The sequence below is a fragment of the Oncorhynchus mykiss genome, chromosome 2 (assembly GCF_013265735.2).
Source record: "Oncorhynchus mykiss isolate Arlee chromosome 2, USDA_OmykA_1.1, whole genome shotgun sequence".
Classification (NCBI taxonomy): Eukaryota; Metazoa; Chordata; class Actinopteri; order Salmoniformes; family Salmonidae; genus Oncorhynchus; species Oncorhynchus mykiss.
This window is the reverse complement of record NC_048566.1, coordinates 33,694,974-33,711,491: the sequence shown is the minus strand read 5'-3', so window position 1 is coordinate 33,711,491 and position 16,518 is coordinate 33,694,974. Positions and strand designations below refer to the sequence as shown.

The 16,518-nt window shown below is 44.3% G+C and overlaps 1 protein-coding gene across 2 annotated transcripts; it reads left to right on the top strand.

Moving 5' to 3' along the window:
• The first annotated feature begins 6,694 nt into the window (after window positions 1–6,694).
• Window positions 6,695–16,475, top strand: LOC110487810 (deoxyribonuclease-2-alpha). Of its 2 annotated transcripts, none has more exons than XM_021559730.2 (7): window positions 6,695–6,935; window positions 7,484–7,578; window positions 7,757–7,925; window positions 10,854–10,953; window positions 11,143–11,307; window positions 15,221–15,445; window positions 15,604–16,475. In XM_021559730.2, the coding sequence occupies exons 2-7, from the start codon at window positions 7,484–7,486 to the stop codon at window positions 16,020–16,022; spliced, it is 1,173 nt and encodes a 390-aa protein (XP_021415405.1). In that variant the 5' UTR covers window positions 6,695–6,935; the 3' UTR covers window positions 16,023–16,475. The 2 variants fall into 2 exon arrangements, with proteins under 2 accessions (XP_021415405.1, XP_036802350.1); XM_036946455.1 differs by lacking the exon at window positions 6,695–6,935 and adding an exon at window positions 7,136–7,154.
• The last annotated feature ends 43 nt before the right edge of the window (window positions 16,476–16,518 follow it).

Genomic DNA, 16,518 nt, shown 5'->3' with positions numbered 1-16,518 from the left:
CATTTAGTTTGTCCATTTTCATCTCACATGGTTTTACATGAGTTTTTCAAAATGTAAAATTTCAATAGCTCCTTGATCATGTGACCTAGTGACTTCAAACAAGGTTCAGAATCTCTAGTCAGTGGGCCTACACATTGCACACCCTTTAGTTTGTCCATTTTCATCTCACATGATTTTACATGAATTGTTCTACATTTAACATTTCAATAGCTTCTTGGTCATGTGACCTACTGACTTCAAACATGGTGCAGAATGTACACTGCGGCTTGGTTGGGTTGTGTTTCGGAGGACGCATGGCTTTCGACCTTCGTCTCTCCCGAGCCCGTACGGGAGTTGTAGCGATGAGACAAGATAGTAACTACTAACAATTGGATACCACGAAAAGGGTATCATCCCCTCCCAAAGTGATATGGAACTTTCAAAAACACATGGAGCAACTGCGAAAATAAATGACTGAGGATATACTAAAAGGTCTGGTATGTAATGACATTTAATTCAAAGTAAATGTAAATTCTTTATTTTTATGTAGTTGTGTGGGAAAGCCATATGTTCAGTTCATGTCTATGATTTCAGAGTTCACAAGAGTGTGCAATATACCCTTCTGCATTACAAAGACCTCACAGCTGAAGGTGTCCTGCTGCATGGTGTGAGTTAATACCCCTCCTTTCCACTCTATGTCCACCCAGTTGTCTTATCCATGGCAGGATCTTCTCATTTTGAAGTATTCTCTTTTTTGTGTAAACATAAGGGAATTCTGATTAGTTATAGGCAAATGAATACACAAGCCAAATGTGTATGCTGTTTTCCTTATCACTATAATCTAGTAGTAATTTAGTAGTAAAGGTCATTTCATTTATGCCCCATTCTACACACAGCCTAAATTATAGGCACTGAACCATTTACAGGACAATATTAAAAGTAGCATATAGGATCCAACCCTATCACAGAGTGAATGACTGTAGAGTGTTTATAGACTTTAAGAAAAAAATATTAAGTAACAGTTTCATCAGTACGTGCTTAAAAGAAAGTCATATCACAAATATCACAGATGACAGTGCCCACCAAATCTTTGACGATAGAGAATGAATTGTAAGCACCAAAGTGTGTTTGTAAAAATAATATCTGAAAATGTCAGCTGTTGAACATAATACTTCTATTTGCAATAGCAATTTATGATATATGCAGTTGAGGAATATTCCATGTACCAACACTACATGAAGGACGGACATTCCCACATACAGTATTTGAATTTTTTTTTTGATTGAAACTTTATTCAACCAGGTAAGCCAGTTGAGAACAAGTTCTCATTTACAACTGCGTGTCACGCGGGACTAGGTGTGTGAGGTAAGAATCAGGCGCAGAGAGCAGAGAGTTCCAAGGGAGAAGTGCACTTTAATACGGACCAACCTAAAACACAGGGTACCCAGTCGGAGCGCGAACACACCCAACAACACAACACGTAACACAAGAATAATCCCACACAAAACAAGGGAAGGTTTACTAGCCTTAAATAAGGAAGCCCATCAGGAAAACATAATAGGACACAGGTGCAACTAATAAGACAAAACAAACAGAAAAAGGGATCGGTGGCAGCTAGTAGGCCGGTGACTACGACCGCAGAGCACCACGGAAAAGGCAGGGGAGCCAACTTCTGCGGAAGTCGTGACACTGCGACCTGGCCAAGATAAAGCAAAGCAGTGTGACACAAACAACAACACAGAGTTACACATGGAATAAACAATCCTACAGTCAATAGCACAATAGAAAAGTCGATATACAGTGTGCGCAAATGAAGTAAGATCAGGGAGGTAAGGCAATAAATAGGCCGTAGTGGCAAAATAATTACAATTTCGCAAATAAAAACTGGAGTGAAGGATGTGCAGAAGATGAATGTGCAAGTAAAAATACTGGGGTGCAAAGGGGCAAAAAATAAATAATAAATAACAGTATGGGGATGAGATAGTTGGATGGGCTATTTACAGATGGGTTATGTACAGTTGCAATGATCTGTAAGCTGCTCTGATGCTTAAAGATAGTGAGGGAGATATGGGTCTCCAGATTAGATTTTTGCAATTCGTTCCAGTCATTTTGCAGTAGAGAACTGGAAGGAAAGGCGGCCAAAGGAGGAATTGGCTTTGGGGGTGACCAGTGAAATATACCTGCTGGAGCGCGTGCTGCGGGTGGGTGCTGCTATGGTGACCAGTGAGCTGAGATAAGGCGGGGCTTTACCTAGCAAGGACTTATAGATAACATGGAGCCAGTGGATTTGGCGACGAATATGAAGTGAGGGCCAGCCAACGAGAGCATACAGGTCGCAGTGGTGGGTAGTATATGGGGCTTTGGTGATGAAACGGATGACACTGTGATAGACTGCATCCAATTTGCTGAGTAGAGAGTTGGAGGTTATTTTGTAAATGACATCGCCGAAGTCAAGGATCGGTAGGATAGTCAGTTTTACGAGGGTATGTTTGGCAGCATGAGTGAAGAATGCTTTGTTGCGAAATAGGAAGCCGATTCTAGATGTAATTTTGGATTGGAGATGCTTAATGTGAGTCTGGAAGGAGAGTTTACAGTCTAACCAGACCCCTACGTATTTGTAGTTGTCCACATATTCTACGTCAGTACCATCCAGAGTAGTGATGCTGGACGGGCGGGCAGGCAGGTGTGGGCAGCGATCGGTTGAAGAGCATGCAATTAGTTTTACTTGCATTTAAGAGCAGTTGGAGGCCATGGAAGGAGAGTTGTATGGCATTGAAGCTCGTCTGGAGGTTAGTTAACACAGTGTCCAAAGAAGGGCCAGATGTATACAGAATGGTGTCGTCTGCATAGAGGTGGATCAGAAAATCACCTGCTGCAAGAGTGACATCATTGACTTATACAGAGAAAAGAGTCAGCTTGAACCCTGTGGCACCCCCATAGAGACTGCCAGAGGTACGGACAACAGGCCCTCAGATTTGACACACTGAACTATATCTGAGAAGTAGTTGCTGAACCAGACGAGGCAGTCATTTGAGAAACCAAGGCTGTTGAGTGGCGTAAGAATGCAGTGAGTAGGCCTCCAGAGTGGCGCTGTGGTCTAAGGTGCTGCATTGCAGTGCTAGCTGTGCCACTAGAGATTCTGGGTTTGAGTCCAGGCTCTGTCTCAGCCGGCCACGACGGGGAGACCCATGGGGCAGTGCACAATTGGCCCAGCATCGTCCGGGTTAGGGGAGGGCTTGGCCCGGCAGGGATATCCTTGTCCCATCGTGCACTAGCGACTCCTGTGGCGGGCAGGGCGCAGTGCACGCTGACACGGTCGCCAGGTGTACGGTGTTTCCTCCGACACATTGGTGCGGCTGGCTTCCGGGGTGGATGGGCATTGTGTCAAGAAGCAGTGCGGCTTGGTTGGGTTGTATTTCGGAGGACACATGGCTCTCGACCTTTGCCTCTCCCGAGTCCGTACGGAGTTGCAGCGATGAGACAAGACTGTAACTACTCCCAATTTGGATACCACAAAATTGTCTTTTGTCGATGGCGATTATGATATCGTTTAGGACCTTGAGCATTGCTGAGGTGCACCCATGACCATCTAGGAAACCAGATTAAATAGCGGAGAATGTACGGTGGGATTCGAAATGGTCGGTGATCTCTTTGTTAACTTCGCTTTCGAAGATCTTAGAAACGCAGGGTAGGATAGATATAGGTCTGTAACAGTTTGGGTCTCCCCCTTTTAAGGGGAGATGACCGCGGCAGCTTTCCAATCTTTGGGGATCACAGACAATACGAAAGTGAGGTTGAACAGGCTAGTAATAGGGGTTGCAACAATTGCGGAGGATAATTTTAGAAAGAGAGGGTCCAGATTGTCTAGCCCAGCTGATTTGTAGGGGTCTAGATTTTGCAGCTCTTTCAGAACATCAGCTATCTGGATTTGGGTGAAGGAGAAATGGGGGAGGCTTGGGCAAGTTGCTGTGGGGGGGTGCAGAGCTGTTGACCAGTGTACGGGTAGCCAGGTGGAAAGCAAGACCAGCCGTAGAAAAATGCTTATTGAATTTCTCGATAATTGTAGATTTATCGGTGGTGACAGTGTTTCCTAGTCTCAGTGAATTGGGCAGATGGGAGGAGGTACTCTTATTCTCCATGGATTTTACAGTGTCCCAGAACTTTATTGAGTTTGTGCTACAGGATGCAAATTTCTGTTTGAAAAAGCTAGCCTTTGCTTTCCTAACTGCCTGTGTACATTGGTTCCTAACTTCCCTGAAAAGTTACATATCACGGGAGCTATTCAATGCTAATGCAGTATGCCACAGGATGTTTTTGTGCTGGTCAAGGGCAGTCAGGTCTGGAGTGAACCAAGGGCTATATCTGTTCCTGGTTAAAAAAAATTGAATGGGGCATGCTTATTTGAGATGGTGAGGAAAGCACTTTTAAAGAATAACCAGGCATCCTCTACTGACGGAATGAGGTCAATATCTTTCCAGGACGATTAGAAAAGCCTGCTCGCTGAAGTGTTTTAGGGAGTGTGATGAGGGGTGGCCGTTTGACCGCAGACCCATTACAGATGCAGGCAATGAGGCAGTGATCGCTGAGATCCTAGTTGAAGACAGCAGAGGTGTATTTAGAGGACAGGGTGGTCAGGATGATATTTACGAGGGTGCCCGTGTTTACGGATTTGGGGTTGTACCTGGTAGGTTCCATGATAATTTGGGTGAGATTGAGGGCATCTAGTTTAGATTGTAGGACGGCCGGGGTGTGAAACATATCCCTGTTCAGGTCACCTAACAGTACAAACTCTGAAGATAAATGGGGGGCAATTCATTCACATATGGTGTCCAGGGCACAGCTGGGGGCTTAGGGGGCTCTGTAACAAGTGGCAACAGTGAGAGACTTATTTCTGGAAAGGTGGATTTTTAAAAGTAGAAGCTCGAACTGTTTGGGCACAGACCTGGATAGCATGATAGAACTCTGCAGGTTGTCTCTGCAGTAGATTGCAACTCCACCCTCTTTGGCAGTTCTGTCTTGGCAGAAAATGTATACACATACATAGAGGCATTTTTTCAGCTCTGATTTTACCACTCAGAATCCAGAATGGATATGACAATGTGGTAGCACAGGATGTAATACACCCTTACAACAATCTACTTTTTGATCTTCCTGACTTCTTATCTGTTAAACTGCTACTGTGTGTCAATAACAGAGCTCCAATCAGGGGCTAGTGTACTCCAGTAAAAAAACGTCTGGTTTAGATGAAAAACTATTGCCCTGTGTCCCCCGTTCATAGGGGCATGAGAGACTAGTCAGTGGTAGAATTGAGTTGGCACTTTATTGTCCCAAACACCCACAGACCCACAAGGTTGAGGTCGCTCATGGACAGTAATTAGTATTCTTTTTGTTGTTGTTGCATTGATGCATTGTGTCTTCTAACTGTCCAAGAATAGGATCCAAAGTGTTAGAAAATATTTGTTCCCATAAATACAAAGGAGGATGTCTCTCCTCATACCTCTAGCACTTTAGTCAGACTGCCAGACTGTGCACCACAGAGCCAATCAGGAGAGAATACATACAGGTCAACGGTGCCAATTCAAATTCAAGGGGTGTGTCTGTGCCTTTCGGATTACTCTCTCTTTACAGAGAACCCCTGTGGTTCAAGTCAAGAGCTACCCTTCCCCTTTCAGTCTGCTCTGCGCATGTCTGAAAGTGACAGAGCCAGCAGCCAAGAGAGTTTTTCACAGTATGTCATAAAAAATGATTACACTTATGAATGTATGTGAAATGCTAATATGTATTAGATCCAGTACAATGGAATAACTAAGACCTGAATTTGAATGCAGAGTGTTCCGATTCCTCCTTCTCTTTCTGTCCAGCAGGGTCAAGCAAAAACACTTGGCCTGGTGGTTCATGCAGATACTGGGGAAGAAATATAGAAATGTACTGATCCCTGAAATGATTTGACCCATATCACAGCTCTCATACCTCTTCACAAAAATGTACCCACATCAATTTTGGAAAAAGGATTTTACTCACAAAAGACGTAGGAAAATGGACAAACTAAAGGGTGTGCAATATAGAAGGGTAGTCAGTGGACATTCTGAACCTTGTTTGAAGTCAGTAGGTCACATGACCAAGGAGCGATTGAAATTTTAAATGTAGAAAAATGAATGTAGAAACATGTGAGATGAAAATGGACAAACTAAAGGGTGTGCAATGTGTAGGCCCACTCAGTGGACATTCTGAATCATGTTTGAAGTCACTAGGTCACATGACCAAGGAGCTATTGAAATTCTACATTTTGAAAAGTTTATGTAAAATCATGTGAGATGAAAATTGACAAACTAAAGGGTGTGCAATATAGAAGGGTAGTCGTTGGACATTCTGGATTGTTGTTTGAATTGTTGTTTGAAGTCACTAGGTCATATGACCAATGAGCTATTGAAATTAAATTAAATAATTTAAAATAGTGCAAGTTGTAAATCAACAAAAAAAAAGTGTGTGCAATGTGTGTCTATGCCATCGGGTTAGCTACAACCAGTTTTGAAGGTTTTCGGAGTAATGGTTAAAGAGCTATTGAAATATGAAAATTTTGATTTGTCACTATGTTGACGGTCCCTAACTGCTATTGGTTAACGTAAGGAAAACTACAGGCGAATATCCAATCTGAAGCTGTCTTCACCTCGGTTGTTCCCCATGTGTAAAAGGCAGAAGAGTGCCTCTGGTCCAGGGCGTTAGTGCGAGATCCTCCACTAGGCGTTGAAGGCGCCCTGGAACAGAGCTAGCAGAAGGGTAGCTAAAGCAAACTATTGTCATTAACTCGTGACCGTAAGCCCGCCCCGTGACATCGTAGTTCAAAACAAGGATGCATCTCGACTTTAGAAATGGAATAGTTCGCCACAATCAAAGATCACGTGGATACGGAAAAGCTGTAGAATCAGCATAATTGTCAAGTTCTTATCTACTCAAAGGTAGGATAAGTGTTGATGTAGAATTTTCAATGGGGCACATTTGGCATAGGCTATAACGTTAGCAGGTGTATTCAACTCTTTCTTATTCTACGAGGTCTGGAGCCTGTTGGGTTTCTGTTCTATCTGATCATTATTTGCGCAGACCTGGGTCTGAATCAGTCCCTCCTCCTGATTAGAGGGGAACAAAAAAACGCAGTGGAACTGGCTTCGAGGTCCAGAGTTGAGTTTGACGGGGCTATACGTTTCGTTTGCATGGGTTATGCTTCATTCTAATTATTTCTAAAGCAATTGACAAATCAATTAGATATCAACTCAATGAAAAATCGGATACTTTGTGTTAGTTTACTTCTGATACATTGTAACAACATTGTAACATAATTGTAACACCAACTTTCGGCTACTGATGCAATTTGTAATGCATCGCTGAGTTCTCTTCTTGTTCTAAAGCCACCCTTTTCCATTTTAGTCAACAAATATTGAAGTTGCCATTTTGGCAATAATTTTTCACAGTTCCTAAAACTATTTTGACCTCATTGCTTTCGCTTCAGATGTTGTCACTTGTCCTGCTGATCCTGTTTCAACCAGGAGAGGGAGGCACCTCACCTATCTCCTGTTACAATGATCAAGGGGAAGCTGTTGACTGGTGAGAAAACAGCTTTGGGCAGACTGAAGATTGAACTGATATGACCTTCTTCCCTTAGGTCTGTTAGCTACTTAGTCACAGACAGTGTGCATAGCAAGGTGTGCAAGAACAACCCAAAGTACTGAGAATCAAACTCTATCTCTCCTCCTCTCTCTATCTCTCTGTTGCTTTCTCTCAGGTTCTATCTCTACAAACTCCCCCATGTTGATCGTGAATTTCCCAACGATGGACAGAGTTATCTACTGATGGACAAAGGGAGCGAGGGATGGACGGATGGAGAAGTGTTGGTGAATGACAGCACTGGAGCCCTGGGGAGGACAGTGGGCCAGCTGTATGAGCAGGGGAAGGTCTGCTTCCTTCTATTATTAATATCTGACCACATCTGAATGAGCTGTGAAACTTAAAGGGAAAATCCACTCAAATACTACCTGTTGATACAGGCTCAAAATGTTTTTTTCATGTTGATATGGCCAGTGACACTTTGTTTCTTGGAAGTCCAATATCTTGAAACTTGACTGCTGACATGCAAACCATTTTGGGACTGTATCAACAGTGGACTAATGATAAAAAATACCAAAAGATAGTTTTTTAGTGTTTTCAAATGAACGTTTATTTGTCACGTGAAATGCTTACTTACAGGCTCTAACCAATAGTGCAAAAAAGGTGTTAGGTGAACAATAGGTAAGTAATGAAATAAAACAACAGTAAAAGACAGGGTTTATACAGTAGCGAGGCTACATACAGACAGTCAGTTAGGCAGGCTGATTGAGGTAGTATGTACATGTAGATATTGTTAAAGTGACTATGCATATATGATGAACTGAGAGTAGCAGTAGCGTAAAAGAGTGGGTGGGTGGCGGGACACAATGCAGATAGCCCGGTTAGCCAATGTGCGGGCGCACTGGTTGGTCGGCCCAATTGAGGTAGTATGTACATGAATGTATAGTTAAAGTGACTATGCATATATGATAAACAGAGTAGCAGCAGCGTAAAAAGAGGGGTTGGGGGGGGGAACACAATGCAAATAGTCCGGGTAGACATTTGATTACCTGTTCAGGAGTCTTATGGCTTGGGGGTAAAAATTGTTGAGAAGCCTTTTTGTCCTAGACTTGGCACTCCGGTACCGCTTGCCATGCAGTAGTACAGAGAACAGTCTATGACTGGGGTAGCTGGGGTCATTGACAATTTTTCGGGCCTTCCTCTGACACCACCTGGTGTAGAGGTCCTGGATGGCAGGCAGCTTAGCCCCAGTGATGTACTGGGCCGTACACACTACCCTCTGTCGTGCCTTGCGGTCAGAGGCCGAGCAATTGCCGTACCAGGCAATGACGCAACCAGTCAGGATGCTCTCGATGTTGCAGCTGTTGAACCTTTTGAGGATCTCAGGACCCATGCCAAATCTTTTTCATTTCTTGTGGGAGAATAGGCTTTGTCGTGCCCTCTACACGACTGTCTTGGTGTGTTTGGACCATTCTAGTTTGTTGTTGATGTGGACACCGAGGAACTTGAAGCTCTCAACCTGCTTCAATACAGCCCCGTCGATGAGAATGGGGGGCGTGCTCGGTCCTCCTTTTCCTGTAGTCCACAATCATCTCCTTAGTCTTGGTTACGTTGAGGGATAGGTTGTTATTCCGGCACAACACGGCCAGGTTTCTGACCTCCTCCTTATAGGCTGTCTCGCCGTTGTCTGTGATCAGGCCTACCACTGTTGTGTTGTCTGCAAACTTAATGATGGTGTTGGAGTTGTGCTTGGCCATGCAGTCGTGGGTGAACAGGGAGTACAGGAGGGGACTGAGCACGAACACCTGTGGAGCTCCAGTGTTGAGGATCAGCGTGGCAGATGTGTTGCTACCTACCCTCACCACCTGGGGGCGGCCCATCAGGAAGTCCAGGATCCAGTTGCAGAGGGAGGTGTTTAGTCCCAGAATCCTTAGCGTAGTGATGAGCTTTGAGGGTACTATGGTGTTGAACGCTGAGCTGTAGTCAATGAATAGCATTCTCACATAAGTGTTCCTTATGTCCAGGTGGGAAAGGGCAGTGTGGAGTGCAATAGAGATTGCATCATATGTGGATCTGTTTTGGCGGTATGCAAATTGGAGTGGGTCTAGGGTTTCTGGGATAATGGTATTGATGTGAGCCATTACCAACCTTTCAAAGCACTTCATGGCTACGGATGTGAGTGCTACGAGTCTGTAGTCATTTAGGCAGGTTGCCTTTGTGTTCTTGGGCAAAGGGACAATGGTGGTCTGCTTGAAACCTGTTGGTATTACAGACTCAATCAGGGACATGTTGAAAATGTCAGTGAAGACACCTGCCAGTTGGTCAGCACATGCCCGGAGCACACATCCTGGTAATCCGTCTTGCCCCGCACCCTTGTATATGTTGACCTGTTTAAAGGTATTACTCATGTCGGATATGGAGAGCACAGTCGTCCGGAACAGTTGATGCTCTCATGCATGCCTCAGTGTTGCTTGCCCTCGAAGCGAGCATAGAAGTGATTTAGCTTGGAACATGTTCCAGTCTGTGCTAGCAAAACAGTCCTGTAGCTTACCATCTGCTTCATCTGACCAACCACTTTTTTAATAGACTGAGTCACTGGTGCTTCCTGCTTTAATTTTTGCTTGTAAGCAGGAATCAGGAGGATAGAGTTGTGGTTGGATTTACCAAATAGAGGGCGAGGGAGAGCTTTGCACGCGTCTCTGTGTGTGGAGTACAGGTGATCTAGAATTTTTTTCCCTCTGGTTGCACATTTAACATGTTGATAGAAATTTGGTAGAACTGATTTAAGTTTCCCTGCATTAAAGTCTCCGGCCACTAGGAGCGCCACCTCTGGGTGAGTGGTTTCCTGTTAGCTTATTTCCTTATACAGTTGAATGAGTGCGGTCTTAGTGCCAGCATCTGTCTGTGGTGGTAGATACACAGCCTTAACAGTTTCATTTGCAGTAACACATAGCAGTATTTATTTAGCAGCTATTTTTGGTAGCTGGGCGCTCAGAATGTTTTTTTGTCACAGTGGAATGAGACAGAATGACACAGAAAATAGAAATGTGGAACTATAACTTTTTGTGGGTTGTGTGTTTCACTGTCTAATTTTCACTAAGGAGCAATTGGAGTTTTCTTTTCACCAAGACAGCCATGATAAATAAATACAGCACATGACGTTATCAAAGAACTAACACTATTGACACTATAACCCTTGTTTCTGAGTTTAGAGTTTACAATATGCATGGAAGTGTATATCTTCTGATGATGAGTGTGTCTACTTTCCCTTGCAGAATGAAGACATTGCATACATCCTGTATAATGACCAGAGACCACCCGAGGAGGGAGGAAGAGGATTTGGTTTCCTTAGTAGCCGAGGTGGCCACACAAAAGGTCAGGACAATATAAACCTCAGCTGTATACTGTATACAGGCATCATATTATAATGTTAATCTCAGCACCCAGGCATCTGGCTAGCTACTCCATTTGTAGTATGTTAATGTTTTTGTCAGACAAGAAAGTACTGTTGTGAAATGACTCAGTTTTCAATGAGTGACTGGTATCTCCCTCTCTCCATCTCAGGTGTTGTCTTATTGGACAAGACACAGGGCTACTGGTTGGTCCATAGCACCCCTCATTTCCCCCCTGTAAAGGAAATGGGGCAATATTCCTACCCAGGTAGTGGTGTAAAGAACGGACAGAACTTCATCTGTGTGACCTACCCACTGGAACGCTTTCAGGCCATTGGTAAGACTGTAATCCAGTATAAGTCATTTGGAATACTATAGGTTTACCATAGAATTCTGAAAAAGGATCTTGGATTATCCACCCTGTTATAATGCATGAAACTGTGAATTGTTTCTATTTCATGCGACTGTTTCATGCTGAGGCAGACTCTCACAACCCGATCCGACTGGGATATGTTCCCCATAGCGTCGGATAATAACGTTGATGAATACGCTGATTCGGTGAGCGAGTTTATTAGCAAGTGCATCGGTGATGTTGTACCCACAGCGTCTATTAAAACCTTCTCCAACCAGAGACCGTGGATTGGTGGCAGCATTCGTGCAAAACTGAAAGCGCGAACCACTTCTTTAAATCAGGGCAAGGCGACTGGAAACATGACCGAATACAAACAGTGTAGCAATTCCCTCCGCATGGCAATCAAACAAGCTAAGCGTCAGTATAGAGACAAAGTAGAGTTGCAATTCAATGGCTCAGACACGAGAGGTATGTGGCAGGGTCTACAGTCAATCATGGACTACAAAAAGAAAACCATCCCCGTCGCGGACCAGGATGTCCTGCTCCCAGACAAACTAAAAAACTTCTTTGCTCGCTTTGAGGACAATACAGTGCCAACGACACTGTCCATTACCAAAACTAAAATGACTATCGCCCCATAGCACTCACCTCCGTCATCATGAAGTGCTTTGAGAGACTAGTCAAGGATCATATCACCTCCACCCTACCTGACACCCTAGACCCACTCCAATTTGCTTACCGCCCCAATAGGTCCACGGATGACGCAATCGCAATCACACTGCCCTAACCCATCTGGACAAGAGGAATACCAATGTAAGGATGCTGTTCAGCGACTACAGCTCAGCATTTAACACCATAGTACCCTCCAAACTAGTCATCAAGCTCGAGACCCTGGGTCTCGACCCCGCCCTGTGCATCTGGGTCCTGGACTTCCTGACGGGCCGCCCCCAGGTGTTGAGGGTAGAAAACATCTCCACCCGCTGATCCTCAACAGTGGGGACCCACAAGAGTGCGTTCTCAGCCCTCTCCTGTACTCCCTGTTCACCCATGACTGCGTGGCCATGCTCGCCTCCAACTCAATCATCAAGTTTGAAGACGACACTACAGTGGTAGGCTTGATTACCAACAACGACGAGATGGCCTACAGGGAGGAGGTGAGGGCCCCTCGGAGTGTGGTGTCAGGAAAATAACCTCACACTCAACGTCAACAAAACAAAGGAGATGATCGTGGACTTCAGGAAACAGCAGAGGGAGCACCCCCCCCCCCCCCCCCCCTATCCACATCGACGGGACAGTAGTGGAGAAGGTGGAACGTTTTAAGTTCCTCGGCGTACACATTACGGACAAACTGAAATGGTCCACCCACACAGACAGGGTGGTGAAGAAGGCGCAACAGTGCCTCTTCAACCTCAGGAGGCTGAAGAAATTCGGCTTGTCACCAAAAACACTCACAAACTTTTACAGATGCACAATCGATAGCATCCTGTCGGGCTATATCACCACCTGGTACGGCAACTGCTCCGCCCACAACCGTAAGGCTCTCCAGAGGGTAGTGAGGTCTGCACAACACATCATCGGGGGCAAACTACCTGGAACTAGAAGCACAAGCATCCATGTGTATGTGACAAATAACATTTGATTTGATTTGACAAGGTGGGAAATCCGTCGACGTGCCCTTGAGCAAGGCACTGAACCCTATTTTTCCCCAGGGGTGCCTTACTATTATTGCTGACCCTAAAAACTTCTCCACAGTAATAGTGGGTCTCTAATGATAAAGTACTGCTGACCCTATCACTGAAAATCCTGCATGCAGTGAACAAAGAAAATACAATGAACTCATTATTACGCAACAGTTAATAAAGCCACATTAATGTTGACACAACAATTGTGAACCAAAAATAACATTTGCATAAACAATTTAGGTTATTAGCATTTTAGCATATTGTAGTAGCAAGTGCCACTACAACCTGGCTAGCAATTGGTGCTGTTACCATAGTGACAGATAGGGTTATCCTCTATGGCACTGTAACTATAGACACCATACTCCTCCCGCTGTGCGATGTTTGCTTTGTAAGTTCCATGTCTCTTGTGGAGTTATACTGAACAGAAATATAAACGCAACATGCAACGTCTGGTGAGTATGCAGGCCATGGAAGAACTGGGCCATTTTCAGCTTCTAGGAATTGTTTACATATCCTTGTAACATGGGTCCGTGCATTATCATGCTGAAACATGAGGTGATGGCGGTGGATGAATGGTATGACAATGGGCCTCAGGATCTCGTCATGGTATCTCTGTGCATTCAAATTGCCATTGTTAAAGTGCAATTGTGTTTGTTGTCCTTAGCTTATGCCTGCCCTTACCATAACCCCACTGCCACCATGAGATAAGGCGTAAGGCGCTACCGAGGGTAGTGCGAAGGGCCCAGTACATCACTGGGACCAAGCTTCCTGCCATCCAGGACCTACAGTATATAATAGGCGGTGTCAGAGGAAAGCCACATAATATTGTCAGAGACTCTAGTCACCCAAGATATAGACTGTTCTCTCTGCTACCGCACGGCAAGCGGTACCGGAGCGCCAAGTCTAGGACCAAAAGGCTCCTTAACAGCTTCTACCCCCAAGCCATTAGACTGCTGAACAATTCATAAATATTGCCACCGGACAATTTACATTGACCCCCCCCCCCCTACCCCCTCTTGTACACTGCTACTACTCGCTGTTTGTTTGTTACATATTCATAGTCACCTTGCCCCCACCTACATGTACAGATTACCTCAACTAGCCTGTACCCCCGCACTCTGACTCAGTACCGGTGCCCCCTGTATATAGCCTCGTTATTGTTATTCTTATTGTGTTACTTTTTATTATTACTTTTTATTTTAGCCTACCTGGTAAATATTTTCTTCTTCTTGAACTGCCCTGTTGGTTTGTAAGTAAGCATTTCACAGTAAAGTCTACACTTGTTGTATTCGGCGCATGTGGCAAATAAAGTTTGATTTGATACTCTGTTCACAACGTTGACATCAACAAACCTCTCGCCCACACAACGGCATACATGTGGTCTGCAGTTGTGAAGCCAGTTGAACATACTGCCAAATTCTCTAAAATGACGTTGGATGTCGCTTATAGTAGAGAAATTAACATTCAATTATCTGGTAACAGCTCTGGTGGATATTCCTGCAGTCAGCATGCCAATTGCACGCTCCCTCAAAACTTGAGACATTTGTGGCATTGTAATGTGTGAAAAAACTGCACATCTTAGAGTGGCATTTTATTGTCCCCAGTACAAGGTGCACCTGTGCAATGATCATGCTGTTTAATCAGCTTCTTGATATGCCACACCTGTCAAGTGGATGGATTATCTTTGCAAAGGAGAAATGCTCACTAACAGTGCACAACATTTGAGAGAAAAAAGCATTTTGTGTGTATGGAACATTTCTGGGATCTTTTATTTCAGCTCATGAAACATGGGACCAACACTTCACGTGTTGTGTATATATTTTTGTTCAGCTTAAGATGAGTGTCATTAAATTGTGATGGGAGTTCTCAGTGGAGGCCAACTTTCATCGTCCTCAAAGCATTGTCTTGTCTTAAAACATTTTCAATCTCATCTTAGCCACAGTCAGTGGTCTAATACGTACGGGCATTTGTCTGCTACTCTGTTTGAACATTTTGAAAAGTCATCATACTAATAAGTCATGTAATAAGTCATAGATTAAGATAGTACTTGTCTTGAAGCTTGGTGCCTATTGAATCAGACAGACAGACAGACAGACAGACAGACAGACAGACAGATTGATCAGTCAATTCATAATGATTTGCTTTACTTTTTACACAATCCATTGATTGAAATGTTTGAAGTGTTCAATTGACATGTATTATGTTTTAAATTGCAGGAGAGCAGTTGCAGATCAACCAGCCCAATGTGTATGACTGTGGTGTCCCTGCTTCCTTGGCCTCTCTGGTGCCCGCACTGGCTGACGTCTGTAACAACAGCCAAGGGCAGATGGCCTATAGCAACTTACCGCACACCCAACCCGCATCCAATCGCAGCGTGTCTCTCACCTCATTGGGTGGAACCGAGTTCATCAGCTTTGCCAAGGGGAGATCATTCAATAATGGTAAGGAACAGTTTAGAAACTATTTGTTTGTCATTTTTTTAACTGTTGAAGTGTTGTTTCATGGTTAGAATGACCATTCATGTCATTGACGTTTTGTAGTTGTGAATGACCCAACATTTAACCACAATATCCCCATTTCCCCTCCTGTCTCCCATTAGAACTGTACCACTCCTGGGTGGCTCCCTCCCTCCAGTCAGACCTCCTAGTCCAGTTCTGGATCCGCTCCACTGGCATCCTGCCCTCTGACTGCTCCCTGGGCTGGAAGGTCCTGGACATCCAGCTTATCTCCCCAGGCGGGAGGATCACCTTCAAGGCCTCCAACGACCACTCCAAGTGGGCCGTGAGTACCACCGGGGGTGGGGTGGATGGAGCTGCTGGCTGGGTGTGTGTGGGCGACATCAACCGGAACGAGGCTGAGGAGAAGAGAGGGGGCGGGACGGTGTGTCTGCAGGACGCCACGGTGTGGAAGGCCTATCGGACAGCGGCGCTGGAGTGTGAGATGTGCGGGGGAGGGACTAGCGGGTGTGATGTGGACGTAGAGGATGCAAGGCACTACCAGGGAGATATGAAGCAGTAAGCATCAGTGTAAAGTTACTAGTATGCACACAGTAGGTACCCCATAGAATGTTGATTAATAACATCTAATTCACTCTTTTTATGGCAGTTTTGGAGTTTTTCATAAATTGCCATGAATAGAAACATATTTGAAAGGGAAGTGGCACTCCTGTAATAATTCAACAATGAGCACTTTGCTACATTCTGTGTAGTTCTATAAGTTTCTAATGACTGTAGGAAATGTTGATTGTGATCTCAGGTACATTTTATATGCTTCTGTTTTCAACCTTTTTTTTTTTATGTAGAATTTGTATTTTATTTTTATGATCGTTAAAGTATGTCTAATGTTTTTTCTTTATTTCTCTTTTACTTTTTAGTCAAATGTTTGGTGACGTTTTCAGCTTTTAGCTTGAAACAGGCAAAGATACTGTCTTCTGTCGCAATAAAGAAAGGACTGTTGCGAGGTGCACAAATATTTTGCGTACGGTTCTCCATTATACCTCCTCACCCACCAACAA